Here is an 18,779-nt window from a genome sequence, read left to right as displayed (position 1 = left end):
ATGTGACATGATATTTGGATACAAACTATATTGCAATATTTAGAATCCCCATATGCCATTCCCTGTATGCCTATATGTTACAAACAACGTACAGTAAAAACAATGGCAATATGAAATAGTTCTAAATAGATTTAGCCAAGTGGCGGAAGGCTTTCACCTGGGTGGTGTCAGAATCTCATCTCTGCTTTTCGTAGATGATGTGGTTCTGTTGGATTCATCAAGTGATGGCCTCCAGCACGCACTGGAACGGTTCGCAGACGAGTGTGAAGCGGTGGGAATGGGAATCAGCTCCACCAAATCTGAGGCCATGGTCCTTAGCCAGAAAAGGGTGGAGTGCCCACTATGAGTCAGGGACGGGTTCCTGCCCCAAGTGGAGGAGTTCAAGTATCTCGGCGTCCTGTTCACGAGTGACAGGTGAAGGGAGCAGGAGATCGACAGACGGTTTGGTGCTGCGGCTGCAGTGAGGCGGACGCTGCACCGGTCAGTCGTATTGAAGAGAGAGCTGAGTATAAAAGCGAAGCTCTCAATTTACCAGTTGATCTACATCCCTACCCTCACCTATGGTCACGAGCTGTGGGTGGTGACCGAAAGAACGAGATCATGGAAACAAGCGGCAGAAATGGGCTTCCTCCAAAGGGTGGCTGGCTTCTCCTGTATAGATAGGTTGAGAAGTTCAGCCATCCGGGAGAGTAGAGGTGCTGCTCCTCCACATCGAAAGGTTGAGGTGGTTTGAGCATCTGACAAGGACGCCTCCTGGGCACCTCCTGGGGGAGGTGTTCCAGGTATGTGCCACTGGGGAGAGGGAGATGTGGGTTTCCCTGCTTAGGCTGCTGACCCCGCAACCCGGGATCTTGCTCTATTCCGACATGAGTGTAATTAGACATCACACAAGCTTTGTACTAGATGGCAGGCAGGTAAAAGGCCATGTGATATCCAATCAGACTGAGTCGAAAACATATTATTACATGCACATCTGTTTCCTAATGCCTATGAAAGTGCAGTGCAGAAGTGGATCTGTGAAAATGGCTACAGACGCCCGCCTACAAGTTTTTCCACATAAAATACCTGATGATGACAGAGGCTTCTCTCTCAGTAATGCGGACACAGTTGCCATGGCAGCCGCTCCATTAATTTGACTGTCTGAGTGCAGCATCCTGACCCTGCAGGCTTCACGCTCAGCGTTGTCCGAGCCCTGGACCAACAGGAAGTAGGCAGCACTCTCACCTTTGACCTCAACATCGGGCACTAAAAGAAAAGAAAGACAGGAGCATTTGTTACTTATATCGACTGCTCTCAGAAGTTTATTTTTTTCTTTTTTAATCTTTCTATTATGCTTCACTAGGGATGGGTATCGAAAACCGGTTCTTGTTGAGAACCGGTTCCCACTGTTTCAATTCCTTGGAGTTGTTTGCCATTTTTGCAAACGATTCCCTTATCGATTCCAGTCGCCCCGAATGACGTCACCACGTTGCGGAGCGTCATTTACCTGGCAGGAAACACGGCGCGTAAGCAGCTCAAACGCTCAAAAGTTTGGTTATACTTTACGAGAACGGATGACAACAGGGCAACTTGCAATACTTGCAAAGTAGATATTTCATTTAAGGGAGGAAACACTACGATTATGCAAAAGCATTTGCTCACAAAACGCGTGATGACCTTAAATGAATGTCGTGTTTTTAATTCCGCTCCGGACTCGTGAATCTCAACCCAGCAGCAGCGGTAACGTTTGCACGTCCTCTTCCGTTAATGCGGCAGGTAAATAATCAGCTAACAGTGCATATTATGTTAGCACGATCTGCCTTATTACAAAACCTGCCATTACTGTGCATTTAGGTGACCATGATGAGAGAGACAGACAGAGTCTGGCTCAGATGCTGGCAGTTCTCGCTGCAGTCTACCGGTAGCGTCTCCTTTCAGGCCAGGATAGACGAATGTCACCGAAGGCTTGAACCCATTTGCCACAGCAGATGCCCCCAATTGTAGGTAAGTGAATGTGTTTAATTGTAGGCAGGGACATTACTGGATATTCTTGTGTAATTGCTACTGAATAATTTATGTTATAATTTGTTATTGCTACAGAAGAATATTTATTTTATTATTTTACATTTACAATTTTTTTTTCTGGGGACCCTGTGACACCCCATTGAAGAGCCATAGGCTGTGGATCTCTTAAGATCTCACTGTTGGGTTTGTAAGGCCATGTTACTCCTAAATTTCTATCTTGTTCAAAGAGAAGATATAAAACGAAGTTCTAAGCTAATTGAACTTAGTGTTCTCCTTTTTTAAAAAGAATCGATAAGAGAATCGATAAAGAATCGAATCGTTAACTAACCAACTTGAGGCTTAAGGGAATAATGGTAATAAGAGGGACTGATCCATATGGGCACAGAGAATAGCCACTTTTTGTGGTACTGAAGTTCCCGGGCTTTCATTCAAAATCTGTTTATCGTGAGCACCCACCCATTAAACATAAAAATTATAAATAGCTTCAAGCTATTTCAAGCTATTGATGCCTGTGGGCACTATCAGCCACTGAGACAACAGACAAATTTTAGTGTTTTAATGAATGAATATTTCATACATTAAGGCTGCCTGTTTATTTAAGAGAGGTGAACAATACATTATAATTTTACATAATAATATCACAGATGATAGACTAAATAAATAGATTTTACTTAGATGCTTGTTCATTCTTAATAAAGTGTTATATGTTGAATTGAACTGTATGTCATCTGTTCAAAGGCTCTCCCAGTCAGTGCTGTTCTCCATGCCTGTCTTACTGTACATGATGTTAGCACAAACACTTTAAAAGTTACTGTGACTCAAACATAGAAAAATATATTTTTTATTTCCCTCACCTAATTTTTAAAAGTATTTTATAGCATATAACACCTTTGAAAATATGCTTTGGTTCCCATTTAACTCCAGAAAATCATAAATCAAAATATGGATATTACCTGTCCACAGATTCATGGTGACATAACTGCTCTTTTAACTGTCTGGTGTCTTTGCTTTGTTTGGTGTTTGTAGACATGGTTTACATGAGTTTTTAGCTGAGATTCAGAGGTTTCTGTGGACACTACTCATGTCAGCACTTATATTTCTGACCTCGTGTTATAATCGATTAAACGTGGTCTCCTCCCCTTTGCCCCCATTTTTGATGTTGTGGGTGCAAATGATCAGGCGTGACATTCTCATAATAAATCAGATAAAATACTGCAAAGAATTAATCCTGCGTTTGTGTGATTGAAAAGTGTGTGCAGTGACACTGTTTTAAAGATTTGGCATAAATAATTCTGGAGTGAATGAGCCTAAACATGATGACCGGACTAGTGACACCATATCACCTGTGACACTCACACACGCACGTATGATCTGAATGTTTGAAAGTGTTTTGGAAAAACTCTGTAAAGATTAGATGAACAATACTCAAAGGATAAATTCAACTGTTTTATTTTGTTAGATAAGTTGAAAAACAGTTAAACAAGCAAGTAAATAAAGAAACAAGGTAAAACGAAGTAAGAGCAAAAAGTTAACAAGTAAATAACGAAACAAGGTTAAATGAGGTAAGTTCAAAAAAGTTAACAAGTAAATAAGGAAACAAGGTTAAATGAGGTAAGAGCAAAAAGTTAACAAGTAAATAACGAAACAAGGTTAAATGAGGTAAGAGCAAAAAGTTAACAAGTAAATAACGAAACAAGGTTAAATGAGGTAAGTTCAAAAAGTTAACAAGTAAATAACGAAACAAGGTTAAATGAGGTAAGTTCAAAAAGTTAACAAGTAAATAAAGAAACAAGGTAGAGGAGAGAAAACCCCAACAATCCCCTCTGAGCAAGCACTTGGCGACAGTGGGGAGGAAAAACTGCCTTTAAACGGGCAGAAACCTCCGGCAGAACCAGGCTCAGGAGGGGGCAGTCAACTGCCGGGACTGGTTGGGGGGTGAACAGAGGTGGAGCAAGACGAGGCTACATCAGTTGAAGAAGCAGTATTGTCCCTCTACCGGAAAAAGCTGAAGAATCTTTTCTTCTTTTTCATGGACTTTTCCACGAGCGCCTTTTTGTCCAGGATGAGGGTTCTCAACTCATCGATGGTTTCTGTGTTTTGCCTCTCAAGTTTCTTGCATGTTTGTTCCACCTGTTCTAATGTTGCTTGTGTTTCTTCAAGCTTTTCTTTGAGGTCTTTGGATGTTGCCTCCTGTGTCAGCTTTGCCTTCTGCAGGTCTGCATTTCTCACTTGATCTTCTTTGTGCAGGCCTTCTAGCTGCTCATTTCTTTTCTGGATATCGCGGAGCGTACACTGCAGGTCCTCATGCGTTTTGTCTTGTTTTTGCTTTTGGGCCTGCATTTCTGTGTTTTCCCGCTTCAAGTTGTTGAATTCCAACAATATCCCCTTAATGAGCTCTGAGTTGTTTTTCGCCATGTGATCAATCTTTTTCTGCATGTGTGAGCATCGTTTTTCTAGTGTTTCCTTTTCTCCCTCCAGCTCACTTGTTTTGACCTTCAGTTCATCACAGAATCCTTGCAACTTTTGATTTTTACTCTCAAAGTCCTTGATAATGCACTTTTCTTCTGTCAGTCTTTCTTTCTGTTGCTCTTTCTCTTGAAGGAGGTCTTTATTTTGGACCAATGTTTGTTCCAACTCTGCCTTCACCATTCCGTACTTTTCCTGCATGCCTTGGAGTTCGCGCTGCAGGTCTTTTTGCTTTGTGTTCTGTTGTTCCTTCTGGTGGAGGACTTCTTTATTTTTTTCTTCAGCTTCATCAAGCTTTCTTTGGAGCAGGTGATTCATTTGGTCCATGTATTGCAGATCCCACTCCATTTTATCAATCGTCGCTTTCCTGCCTTGAAGCTGCTCGGACATATCTTTAACTTCAGCGCTCTTTTTCTTGTTTTCTTTGATGAGGGATACAATCTGCTCTCTGGCTTGAGCAAACTTGATCCCCCAGCCCTCATTAATAATGTTGATGTCGGGCTGGCGCTGTAGTGTTTCTTCCAGGTGTTTGTTTTGTGCTTCCATCTGTAAGCACTTCTTCTCCAGGTGACGTTTTTCTTCTTCAATTTGTCGAATTTTGTTCTGGAGATGGTTGTTTTCATTCCTACTCTCCTGTAATGCCCTTTGGATGGATAAGAGGCCATTTGGAGAAATTGGCCGGCCACGCGTGGAAGGAGAGGCGGCGAAATCTTTTTGTCTCGGTTGCCGTAATCTTGGATACATGTTGGCGTTTGTATCCGATGACTCTGAGAGGTTTCCAAAATTTTCTGTAGTGAACGTTTGAAGGCTGCAAACACAAAGGCTGCGAAGAAACGAACTGAAAATTGCCGTTTCTCACCCCTATTTATAGAAAAACTTCAAAGGATCCTTGTGACATCCTTGTGACATCCTTGTGACATCATCACTCCTAAGACAATCAGATTGTCACATGACATTTTGGAATGTGGAATGGGGATGTTTTTTTTTTAAACAGTTTTCAAATGTAACTTAATATTTAAGTGTTTCTTACTTGACCCGCTTAGTCGATTAAAAAGTTCATTGCCACGAACACCCCTAATGTTATATAACAGACCACAGAAAAACACAGTTTTTTTCTACGTGACAGAGTTATAATAAATGTTGTTTTGTTTTTTTTTAATTATCCTACTTTTTCTAAAAGGGAACATTATTTAAAGAATATGTATTTAATTAAAAACTCTGTAGTCATCTAAAGGATATACCAAGAAGGGTGAGCTTCCTGCTTGAAAAGGAAATGACCAAAATAAATGTATTTCTCTGCAATTACAAACTCTGTGTAAATAGTCTTGGTGTCAAAATAAAGCTAACACTGGTGAGATGTCATCAGAGCTGTAAATATTACTGCAGATGTTACTGTGTCAAAGTTACTGTGACTCAAACATAGAAAAAATGATTTTTTATTTCCCTCACCTAATTTTTAAAAGTATTTTATAGCATATAACACCTTTGAAAATATGCTTTGGTTCACATTTAACTCCAGAAAATCATAAATCAAAATATGGATATTACCTGTCCACAGATTCATGGTGCAGTAACTGCTCTTTTAACTGTCTGGTGTCTTTGCTTTGTTTGGTGTTTGTAGACATGGTTTACATGAGTTTTTAGCTGAGATTCAGAGGTTTCTGTGGACACTACTCATGTCAGCACTTATATTTCTGACCTCGCGTTATAATCGATTAAACGTGGTCTCCTCCCTTTTGCCCCCATTTTTGATGTTGTGGGTGCAAATGATCAGGCGTGACATTCTCATAATAAATCAGATAAAATACTGCAAAGAATTAATCCTGCGTTTGTGTGATTGAAAAGTGTGTGCAGTGACACTGTTTTAAAGATTTGGCCTAAATAGTTCTGGAGTGAATGAGGCTAAACATGACACCATATCACCTGTGACACACACGCACGTATGACTTTGCCAGTTTCAGCAGAAACAATTTCAGTGTTTCAAACCATGTTCCAGAGTTTTTAGTTCACCGTTCATGAGATTTCAAGAAGAAAATGAAAGACAGATCTGAATGTTTGAAAGTGTTTTGGAAAAACTCTGTAAAGATTAGATGAACAATACTCAAAGGATAAATTCAACTGTTTTATTTTGTTAGATAAGTTGAAAAACAGTTAAACAAGCAAGTAAATAAAGAAACAAGGTAAAACGAAGTAAGAGCAAAAAGTTAACAAGTAAATAACGAAACAAGGTTAAATGAGGTAAGTTCAAAAAAGTTAACAAGTAAATAACGAAACAAGGTTAAATGAGGTAAGTTCAAAAAGTTAACAAGTAAATAACGAAACAAGGTTAAATGAGGTAAGTTCAAAAAGTTAACAAGTAAATAACGAAACAAGGTTAAATGAGGTAAGTTCAAAAAGTTAACAAGTAAATAAAGAAACAAGGTAGAGGAGAGAAAACCCCAACAATCCCCTCTGAGCAAGCACTTGGCGACAGTGGGGAGGAAAAACTGCCTTTAAACGGGCAGAAACCTCCGGCAGAACCAGGCTCAGGAGGGGGCAGTCAACTGCCGGGACTGGTTGGGGGGTGAACAGAGGTGGAGCAAGACGAGGCTACATCAGTTGAAGAAGCAGTATTGTCCCTCTACCGGAAAAAGCTGAAGAATCTTTTCTTCTTTTTCATGGACTTTTCCACGAGCGCCTTTTTGTCCAGGATGAGGGTTCTCAACTCATCGATGGTTTCTGTGTTTTGCCTCTCAAGTTTCTTGCATGTTTGTTCCACCTGTTCTAATGTTGCTTGTGTTTCTTCAAGCTTTTCTTTGAGGTCTTTGGATGTTGCCTCCTGTGTCAGCTTTGCCTTCTGCAGGTCTGCATTTCTCACTTGATCTTCTTTGTGCAGGCCTTCTAGCTGCTCATTTCTTTTCTGGATATCGCGGAGCGTACACTGCAGGTCCTCATGCGTTTTGTCTTGTTTTTGCTTTTGGGCCTGCATTTCTGTGTTTTCCCGCTTCAAGTTGTTGAATTCCAACAATATCCCCTTAATGAGCTCTGAGTTGTTTTTCGCCATGTGATCAATCTTTTTCTGCATGTGTGAGCATCGTTTTTCTAGTGTTTCCTTTTCTCCCTCCAGCTCACTTGTTTTGACCTTCAGTTCATCACAGAATCCTTGCAACTTTTGATTTTTACTCTCAAAGTCCTTGATAATGCACTTTTCTTCTGTCAGTCTTTCTTTCTGTTGCTCTTTCTCTTGAAGGAGGTCTTTATTTTGGACCAATGTTTGTTCCAACTCTGCCTTCACCATTCCGTACTTTTCCTGCATGCCTTGGAGTTCGCGCTGCAGGTCTTTTTGCTTTGTGTTCTGTTGTTCCTTCTGGTGGAGGACTTCTTTATTTTTTTCTTCAGCTTCATCAAGCTTTCTTTGGAGCAGGTGATTCATTTGGTCCATGTATTGCAGATCCCACTCCATTTTATCAATCGTCGCTTTCCTGCCTTGAAGCTGCTCGGACATATCTTTAACTTCAGCGCTCTTTTTCTTGTTTTCTTTGATGAGGGATACAATCTGCTCTCTGGCTTGAGCAAACTTGATCCCCCAGCCCTCATTAATAATGTTGATGTCGGGCTGGCGCTGTAGTGTTTCTTCCAGGTGTTTGTTTTGTGCTTCCATCTGTAAGCACTTCTTCTCCAGGTGACGTTTTTCTTCTTCAATTTGTCGAATTTTGTTCTGGAGATGGTTGTTTTCATTCCTACTCTCCTGTAATGCCCTTTGGATGGATAAGAGGCCATTTGGAGAAATTGGCCGGCCACGCGTGGAAGGAGAGGCGGCGAAATCTTTTTGTCTCGGTTGCCGTAATCTTGGATACATGTTGGCGTTTGTATCCGATGACTCTGAGAGGTTTCCAAAATTTTCTGTAGTGAACGTTTGAAGGCTGCAAACACAAAGGCTGCGAAGAAACGAACTGAAAATTGCCGTTTCTCACCCCTATTTATAGAAAAACTTCAAAGGATCCTTGTGACATCCTTGTGACATCCTTGTGACATCATCACTCCTAAGACAATCAGATTGTCACATGACATTTTGGAATGTGGAATGGGGATATGTTTTTTTTTAAACAGTTTTCAAATGTAACTTAATATTTAAGTGTTTCTTACTTGACCCGCTTAGTCGATTAAAAAGTTCATTGCCACGAACACCCCTAATGTTATATAACAGACCACAGAAAAAAGACAGGTTTTTTTCTACGTGACAGAGCTATAATAAATGTTGTTTTGTTTTTTTTAATTATCCTACTTTTTCTAAAAGGGAACATTATTTAAAGAATATGTATTTAATTAAAAACTCTGTATTCATCTAAAGTGTATACCAAGAAGGGTGAGCTTCCTGCTTGAAAAGGAAATGACCAAAATAAATGTATTTCTCTGCAATTACAAACTCTGTGTAAATAGTCTTGGTGTCAAAATAAAGCTAACACTGGTGAGATGTCATCAGAGCTGTAAATATTACTGCAGATGTTACTGTGTCAAAGTTACTGTGACTCAAACATAGAAAAAATGATTTTTTATTTCCCTCACCTAATTTTTAAAAGTATTTTATAGCATATAACACCTTTGAAAATATGCTTTGGTTCCCATTTAACTCCAGAAAATCATAAATCAAAATATGGATATTACCCGTCCACAGATTCATGGTGACATAACTGCTCTTTTAAACAGAATCGAAAATGGAATCGGAATCGTGAAAATCTTATCAATACCCATCCCTATGCTTCACTGCAGAACTGAAAAATAACTCACATTTTGTATGACTATTATTTCATCCTAATGTTTCTTCTTGGTGCATCATTGCCAAAAACTGTTGTTGTTTCAAGCATTATCTTGTATATCTATTCAGCACCACTTCAGAGCCTTCCCAATGGAGAACTTTATAACTTTATTACCTATACCAGTACAGTCCCACTAACCAATGTACTTCCCTGCAGGAGAGACAGCTCTTTTTTGTTGTTGCCAAAGCGACTGTGACACTCCAGTTTTACCTGGTAAAGACTTTGGTCTCCTAGATAGAGATTCTCTCCAGCGCTGGGAGCTGAGTTGGCTGGCTGCAGGCTGTGCAATGGGAGTGATTACACAGGACAGACTGAACAAAGCTCCGACCTAGAAACAGAAATACAGCAGATTGGCATACACACAGTCCCCAACCAACGTCATTTATGATCGATATATATGATTAATCATGAACATTCTGAATTTGTGATCTTGGAAGAGCTTTAATGTAATGAACAGGCTTCTTTGGTTAGGTGGATCTTTCTGTAGCAGACTTTTGTACATGTAAGAGCACAGCTAAGTTACTCGTACCTTTCCACACAGTGATCGCAGCTGGTTCAACAAAAGTTTAGCTTTCACAGACATCCCAGAAAGGCATCTGTTTGTCATTTGTGAAGGAACAGCACAATATTGAGGCACAAAAGTTATAAAACCACCTTTCAAAGACAGAAAAAGTCTTAAAACAATGAAATAATGGGGGAGGGGGGAAGCTATTTTGTTATCAACAATTTTAAAAATGTATATTAATAGCCATGACTGTTTTGGTTTCTGACAGCCAAGCTGTTTGTGTGTGACACATACTAAAATCTTACCTAATCCTGCAGCTGTTTCATTTGAGCAGGTGATGGAAGCAAAAGTTATGATATTCTATTTTTATTTTTAAGCATTCATACAAACACACAGATACAGACACTTTAAAATAAGGATACAGTTCAAACTGGGCGCTGGAGATCAGGAAGCTTGGCAGGTCTGACAGATTAACCAGCTGAACCAAATCTAAAACTGGCGCATAGTAATGAAAGACCTGCAAATGAATCAAGAAAAGAAACAGAAAAGACAACATGATTAAAATAGATCATATTTTTCACAGAGTACAGCCTTCAACTCCATTTAAATCAGCGATGTCAAACTCATTTTACACTGTGGGCCACATACAGCCCACTCTGATGTGAAGTGGGCGAGACCAGTGAAATTACACGATAAACATATAGAAAAGCGACTGGTAGATCATTGCGGACACAGAAATGTCTGTCATGTAATTATAAATTTAAAGTATAAAGTTTTCTTTAATTCACAAAAAATGTCCTTGTACTTTGGTGTAATATGACTGGAAATGGGGTGGAGGTCTTTATCAATGGGAAAAGCACCAAAATCTATGAAAATACAGTTAAAAGATCAAAATCTGTCAACTCCTTTAAATTTTCCAACGCTGTCCAGTCGTTGCCAGGCCAATTACGGCACCCGGGCCTTATGTTTGACACCTCTGGTTTAACCCATCACATATCCCTCATATAAAAAAAATAATCCTTAAACAAAATTCCCCAAGATTATCATAAACATTAAAAACAACACTAACACCTGACTACTGCCGTTGTTCTATCAATGCCATATTTTGCTAGAAGTGAGGAGGGGCCTCGATACACCTTTAGGTTTTGTCATGATTTAATGTGCAAAGACTGACATTGAACACAATTCTGACGCAACATCTCTTGTTTATAAACCCTGATTGAATTTCACTGGAATTGGCAGTCTCATAATTTATTGAATGTCAAACTTTTTTAAGTCTAATCTACATGAAGATTTAAATGATCTTGGGTCAAAATTAGAGCTTAAGAAAGCTGGAAACATTTATAAATCCCTTGTTCAGTTCAGTGAAGCCTCTGACTAACGCAGTGACCTGAAGAGAGATTATTAAGACCTCCAATATTCAACTGTCCTCATTATGTTCACTTGAAAGCACACTTTGTAAGAGTTTAAGACTGCACGCTTCAGCAGTCATAATATGACATTGAACATCATTCGTATAAATCTGATTTTGTCTGACTGAGCTCTATTGTTCATTAGACAGCTCTGCTCTGAGCTATAACAGGTTTTCTGTGAAGGCACAGACTCCTTCACTGCCTAACAATGACTAATCGTATATTTAGCAACAATTTAGACAAAACATAGAGATAAAATCGCTGTGACTGAACCCACAACTTTATCAGACATATGGGAAACTGATTCATGCAAATTCTCAGCTAGGTGCTGCTAAATGTAATGATGTAGCTTTTTCCGCTCTTCAGGGAAAACAAGCAGTGCTGTTGAGAAAGGAAGACGCTATCCAACCCACAACTTCTCAACAGCTTCGGAGAAAAACGCCTCATCGGAAGCTTGAGAATATTCAGTCCTTTAAACAAAGACTAGATATGGGCATACCTAGTAGAACCCCCGTGTGTTTGACTTTGTGGTTGGGTGACTGACTTCTAACATTAGATTTTTTTTCCATAAAATATCACTCACCCACTCACTGTATTCACATCAGTAACCACTTTTTTGTATATTCTAACACCCGTGCATAAAGACTGTCAACAAGCAGTTCAAAAGTGGTGGGAGGAGGAAGTATAAGGTTGTTTCCTGACATACGCTGACATGGCATAAACACCTCTTGGATATAAATAAATCTCTCACATGTTCCTGCTGGTTCAATAAGTTCAACAACAAACAAATATATATCAAATCAGTAAAATAAGATGAAGAGGTAACAAAAAGCAAAATGTCTACTGTAAAACTTTAGTACATTAGCCCTCAACAAGTGTTCCTGCTTGTTTGTTACTGGCAAAAACTCAAAGGAGGTCTCCACCACTTACCAACCAACTTCCACTGCAGGATAAGCTGTGTGGGAGCGAACAAAGTCTAAAGGTCTGAATGTTTGAATGCTTTAAAACCCCAAAGACAATGCAATGTGAAGCCCTTTCCCTGTCTTGACAAACAGGGTTGATGCTCTCTTTAAAACGTCACTTAAAGAGATTAAAAGTTGTTATTTTAATATGCTGTAGGGCAGACGGAAATGCCTGAGAAAATTCACTAATAGCATTTTTCCTGATATACAGTACAGCTCTCTGGATGATACACTTACAGAATAGAAATGGTTTTGGTGCATTTACTTCCATGTTGTTTGAAATGAGTGAAATAGATTTGCAATTACTTAGATTATTGGTGCTCTCTACCCAGATGCATCCAGAATATACAGCAGGCAAAAAGTCTACCTTTTAGTCTATGATAACGGTAATATTACATTTTGTTCAACAATATTTTTAAAGTTAATGATAATTGCAAAAATGTTCCACTAAGAGGACTCCCTTTCCATTCAACGACACTTTAAGCGTGTCTTTTTTGACTGTTAATTCAAATGTGTTTTTAATGTTATAGTTTCAGTTACATGAGGGCTGGTATCAAGAAAATGAAAAGTCAATTCTGTGGCCTCTCCCTTCACTGAGTGCTAGTAATTATAATGTCACTTACTCCTGACAGTGAGGAGGTCTAACTAATAGTTTCTGTCTGAACCTAGTTTAGTGTGTGTTTGTCTGAGTACAAGTCGCTGCACAGTCATTTATCCCAGCAGTGTGGAGATGTGATAGTTTTGCTGTCCTCAGAGCTGTTTTTTTTAATTGTGTGCCAAAACAATCACTGCCATCTGCTTCTCTGTATAAAGATCTGATGAAACCCACACACATTCACTCTCATTCTCCATAGACGCATAAATGAGCAGCATGCACAGACAAACTCTCAAACTCTGCTTAAACTGAACAATAAGCGAACACAACAACACACATAGTATCTGGTGCCAAACACAAACTCACATAGCAGACAGTGGTTACAGATATTATACATGTATAACACAGAACATGTATTGTAATATTATAATGTTAAGACTCATTAAAACAAGACTATTTTTCTTTAATGAGTAGATCAGAAAACTTTGAAACTGTCTTTACTGCTAATCCAATGAATGTTAAAGGTACTCCGATTGTGTAAGTATAGACATTATCAGCTAATCGATGAGTTTTCATTATTGCATGTATTAATCTACATAAGAAAACTCACAACAAAGCTTTACAATGTAATATAATACCATCATGTTTAGTACAGAATACACTGTCTGTAAATGTGGTTCTTTAAACTATAGACAACAAGTAGCAGAACACACACTTGGCCAAAGCCACAACCTCAGATTCTAAATGTTAGTGAAAGTTCATCACATTACAGTTCTGCTCTTAGAGATAAATAAAACTCTAAAAGGCACAACTGGTGTTGGTGGCCGATGCACTGGCACAAATCCCCTGTAAATACAAGTTGTATAACACATCATTCCCAGGTCTCAGTAGATCTTAATAGGGTATGAGCCTTAGTGACTTTATTCACCATATCAATTTAAAGGCAAATGGCTGAGTAAGAACCAGGAATAAGAAATAATAAAACCATCATAGATATAAACCACTGAGAATACTGCCACTTTCTGTGATTGCCATTATTATAGTAAGAACTAGAGTTGGACATTCCTTTATGACCAAAGGGTTTTGGGACTAATATTCTCCTCAACTCGATAACATGTTAGCTTTTATCTTATATGCCATGAAAATGACACTGAAAGCTGAGTTCCTAGAGTAATTAACCAGATGAGCTATTAAATATTACATATACATCCAGAAAATCTTTAGACATGTTTTATGTTTTCATCCCACAAGGCCCGGCTGTTTGTAAGTGAAACATCAGAAATGCTTTTATTTCTTCAGTATTCTCTTGTGATGAAGTAGATGACAGTTCTTGGCATACGGGTTCCAGTTCAGATCAGTTTATGTGCAATACTGGACTCCAAAGTACTTTTTTGGTATAAGTAGGAAGCTTCAAACACACCTGTTCTTACCACGAAATCGGGTAGATTAATGTAACTATGATAAATTGTTGTTTTCTAAACTCGTCTGAGAGGTTTAGTAGATTCATCTGTGGTATCAATTTGTTAATCCAAGATAACTCTGTTTTCAAGTTATTGCATTCAAAAGATTTTCGGAAAACTTGTCGGCCAAGATTTTTTGTAGACATACAGTTAGGTCCATATATATTTGGACACTGACAAGTTTTTACCTCTTTATTGAAACCTATTCCATTTATGGACATGGACATAATGCGTAGACTCTCAGTGTTTATTTGAGGGTATCCACATTACAAATGGATGAAGGGATTAGTTCCTTAAGATGTGCCACCCTCTCTTTACAAGAGACCAAATGAAATTGGACAGTTGACTCAAAGGCTATTTCATGGGCAGATGTGGGCAATTCCTTCATTATGTCATTATCAATTAATCAGATAAAATGCCGGGCGTTGATTTGAGGTGTGGTGGAAGGCTTTGCTGTGAACAGACAACATGCAGTAGAAGGAGCAGGTGAAACAAGCCATCCGTAAACTGCACAAACAGAGTGAACAACACTTTCCAGGAGGTAGGCGTGCCCATATCCTAGTCTAGCATAAAGAGAAGACTGCATAAAAGTAAATATAGAGGTTTCATTGCAAGTTGCAAGCCACTCATAAGCCTCAAGAATAGAAACGCTAGATTGGACATTGCTAAAAGAAAAAACATCTAAAAATGCCGTCACAGTTCTGGAAAAAAATTCTTGGACAGACAAAACCAAGATCAACCTCTACCAGAAAATTATAAAATTACAACATTAGAAAAATGTTTTTGATATCCACATATTTATGGACCGAACTGTACCTATGGTATCAATTTGAACCTCCTATGCCGCTTCGTTCTCAAGTTATTGCATTTACAAGATTTTCAGAAAAATTGCTCTTTGACTACGACTTTGTCCTTGAGGTCGGGGTCACTGAGAATCAAACTCATCCGTGATATTTGGCTGATACACAGTATGGCACAGGCTGGCACGAATTTTATTAGCTTCACAAATATGGTCATAACCAAGACTACCTACCTAAATTAAAAAGGTATACTACACTGGATTCCACATTAAATAAACATGTATATATTTATTTGAAAAAAGTTACTCCTATCAACATCCCCTATAATCATCCCTTCTGCTGATATCCTACTCTCTGCCTGCATTTTCCTCTTTTCTTATTATTTTGCAGAGTTTCTGACAAGTCTGCAACCTTTGGCCGGTGAGTGTGCAGCCCCCCAGCTATTTAAAGCAGGATCACAGTGGGTCTTTCCAAGCAGACCAGCAATGTCTAAACCAAATGGCAATCCATTAGATAGTTCTGGAGATTTTTACCATCACAGTGTGCTGCGTGCTGCTAATGAGGCTAAAAAATGCCAAAAGATTCCCAGTTTTATTTTCTATCTATTATATACGACTGTATATGAAAAACAAGTCTAAGCTTTTTGTCATTTGTGATAACAGTGAGCTGGAAGCAGACGTTGTATATAGCCTGCAGTTTATACATGTGGCTTATTAATATTTACTGATAGCATATTAATAAAATTAAGAGTTCTGTAAACACTGCGTTAAATATATTGTCAGAGAACACAAACATGATATTTATGTGAATACCAGTTTAAAGTTTTGGCATGAACTCATATCTGTCATGTACAATCAACAGTTCTGACACACAGACATTAACTGAGGCTAGACTCAGAGTGGATGGAGACATCGAGATGAGCTGACAGCTCAGTAACAGCTTCTCAGTTCCGGAGAGTGAGTGCCGAGTGATATAACTCCATTAAAAATACTCTACAAATTATATATTAAAAAAATCAGACTGCAAAGCAGGAAAAAGATTTCCCATGGAAGAAGCCTTCACCACTGGCCTGCCTCAATGAGATAATAAATCTTTATTTCTGTGTCATTTTCTGGTGGCAAGGTCATACGTACATAAAAGGTTGGCAATAATTTGGCTTATAAAATACATTTGATTTATCTGACTGATGGATCATCTGTCACAGGTTGCACAGTGTGAATAAAGGTCAACCAGGACGTGACACTTCTCATTTGGAAATAGACAGTGGGGGGTTCGTTCTACTGGACGGCTTGAAAGCAAGACTGGCTCTACAGTAATACAAACTGGGCTATTATCTGCTCTGCCAAAACTTTACCCTGAAGTTTGCACAAACACACACAGAGAGTAGTCTTTTCTCAAGCTGCATTACAATTCTCAATATAAGACATTCTCACTGACAAAGTTTGGATCAAGTGCACACCCTACAGCACTCTGGTGGAAGACTGCTGCTGTGAGCAGCTGCTCGCAAGCTGGGCACTAAATCTTTGTTGGAGGACACAACAAGGACTAATTTGACTTTCTGGAAAACAAAGTCAGAGAAAATAGTTAACTGATTACTGAGCTGGCTGTCAAAAACTTGAGCACCAAAGGACAGCCTTGTTTTGATTAACTGTGAAATGCTTCCAAAGTTTGGTTTGAGGTCATCTCAAGTTCAATTCAACAAAAGGTCCAATGAAACTTAGGAGTCAGAGCTCACCTCAGACTGCAGTTTGTGGTCAGTGGTCATGTGTGGAGCTTCCAAAAGACCAGACTCTGATATCTGATGCAGAGAAAAACCATCAAAGCGGAGTTCTGACACACACTGAGGAGAAAAATAATACATGACACAGTCAGTGTATATGCAGTTAGAAACATTTGTACAACCTACAACAGAGAAATGCAAACTGTTTGACATCAGTGCATTTTAACAAATGCTACAGCTTCAGTGTTTGTCTGAATAATATCTCAAAAATAACTCGGCATAGCTGTGCCCTTTGGAGTTACGTGTACACAAACACATATAGAGACATCATAACTGTATCAAATGGGAGTAAAATGGTGTTGGCTGCTCTCAGAGAAGGGTTTATTCTTTTGGGAATTTTCCTTTGTTTGGCTTCTCCAAACCTTGAAGCTTTTACTGAGTGTCTCTAGAACTCACTCGTTCAGAGGGCAGCAACTCAGAAAAGGTCACTTTAGTGAAGGAGACGCTGCGAGCCTGCCTTAGAGCACCATACTTGGAGCACATTGGTTGATAATCTAACATACGGTGTCTATACACTTTACTGTTAGGGTCACAGACTGTACACAAAAGATAGTCAAAGCTTCCCAGTCTTAAAAGTGAGGACAATGCAGGAGTGCCCCAAACCTGCACTCTTTCTAAGTCCTCTGGTTTCAATTTAAAAAATTAAAAAATAAAAATTTGAAAGTCTGGGTGTATAAAAGGTTATGGGACTTCCAGTCCATTACACAGTCCTAGAGATTGTTCTGTGATCGCCTCAGCAAAGTTATTCATTTAATTGTTTATTCCATGACAGTTTGGCCAGTGGCTCCTGGAGGGTGCTGTATGATTCTGGATGAAATCAGTTGGTGCCCCAAAAAAAAATGTCCTTGAGATTGCAAATGTCCTTGGTTTCCCACAGGAAATAGAGAACAGTCACCTCTAAACTGAAAGCTGTGCCTTACCACTACCACCGACAAGTTTCGAAAGGCAGAGTTTCGAATGCAAATGATGAATGACCATGGCAATGGTAGCAATGAAAGCAAACACAAGGAGGTTTTCAGTGCAGAACCTAATACATCTTTACAACTGGTTTTCATCTAGCAACTGTCATCATCCTCCAGCAACCACTCGCACTCATAAACCAGTCAGGTCATTCATATTTTTTCCATAGCAATCGGTGGCTGTCAGGGGGTCGCCAATGGGTCCCTTGGCCCATGTGACTGAAGCCTTGGTAACGTCTTTCTTTTATAAAGTGAACAAGATAATGTTCCCTTTACGAAAGATGACCCCCAGTAGAGTTAACAAGGCTGATAAAGTAGCTTCTTCAGGGCAAGCCTGCGTTGTGCTCCTCAGATTCTCAGATCTGCCTCTTACTTGTCACATGCAGTTTGAAAATACCAAGATGGTGACAGCAAAATCGCTCAGCTCAACTTCACTGAACCATGGTCGATGGCCCAGTGTCCGTGTCCAGCTTTTACATACAGTCTATAGTAGAGGCTCTAGATGAGAGATGTCATTTTATAAAGGTTATATAAACCATTTTCAATTTTGTTTTTTCTGTTTTTAATATTTTCACTTAAAGATTAGAAGCAGAGTTTTCCCAACATTAAGGTCCAAACTGAAAAACATACAGTAATGAAAAAAAATAGAAACTAAAAAAAAATACAGTTTAGTTCTTAAAAATATTTCCTATCTCAGAAATATCAGACTTGTGCCTGTCACCAACACTGCACCTTCATTTTATAATATTAAAAAAACAAAACAAAAAATCCCACACATACTAAAACACAAAGACACTACTTTGAGCCGTTTCAAGAAAGACAAGATCTATATTTTCAGCCGATCAGTGTTTAAAATCATAAAATAAGACCTGAAAGTCTCACCCAGATTTCTAAAAAAAAACAAAAACCAAACAAAACAAAAAAAACACCATCAGTACGAGACATGCAAGGAAACCTCACAGTGAAACAGATTGCTGATTCTCCCCAGAGGGCCATGAAAGAACAGCACAAAATTGGCAAATTCGGTCCAGAGAAAAGAA

At 38.9% G+C, this 18,779-nt stretch overlaps 1 protein-coding gene across 3 annotated transcripts in view; it reads right to left on the bottom strand.

Annotated features, from left to right (window-relative positions):
* The window catches only part of mtbp (MDM2 binding protein), a 45,969-nt gene that overhangs the window by 18,710 nt on the left and 8,480 nt on the right, over positions 1 to 18,779 (bottom strand). For all 3 annotated transcript variants that reach the window (XM_080307775.1, XM_026184846.2, XM_026184845.2), the window contains exons 8-12: positions 16,736 to 16,840; positions 10,194 to 10,288; positions 9,796 to 9,862; positions 9,477 to 9,594; positions 1,066 to 1,245 (exon numbers count right to left, since the gene is read on the bottom strand). In XM_080307775.1, the coding sequence (XP_080163901.1) occupies positions 1,066 to 1,245; positions 9,477 to 9,594; positions 9,796 to 9,862; positions 10,194 to 10,288; positions 16,736 to 16,840 (565 nt within the window). The remainder of the gene's footprint in view (positions 1 to 1,065; positions 1,246 to 9,476; positions 9,595 to 9,795; positions 9,863 to 10,193; positions 10,289 to 16,735; positions 16,841 to 18,779) is intronic.

Source organism: Astatotilapia calliptera, chromosome 11 (genome assembly GCF_964374335.1).
Source record: "Astatotilapia calliptera chromosome 11, fAstCal68.1, whole genome shotgun sequence".
Lineage (NCBI taxonomy): Eukaryota > Metazoa > Chordata > Actinopteri > Cichliformes > Cichlidae > Astatotilapia > Astatotilapia calliptera.
The sequence above is the reverse complement of the archived record's forward strand: the minus strand, read 5'-3'. Positions and strand labels throughout refer to the sequence as shown.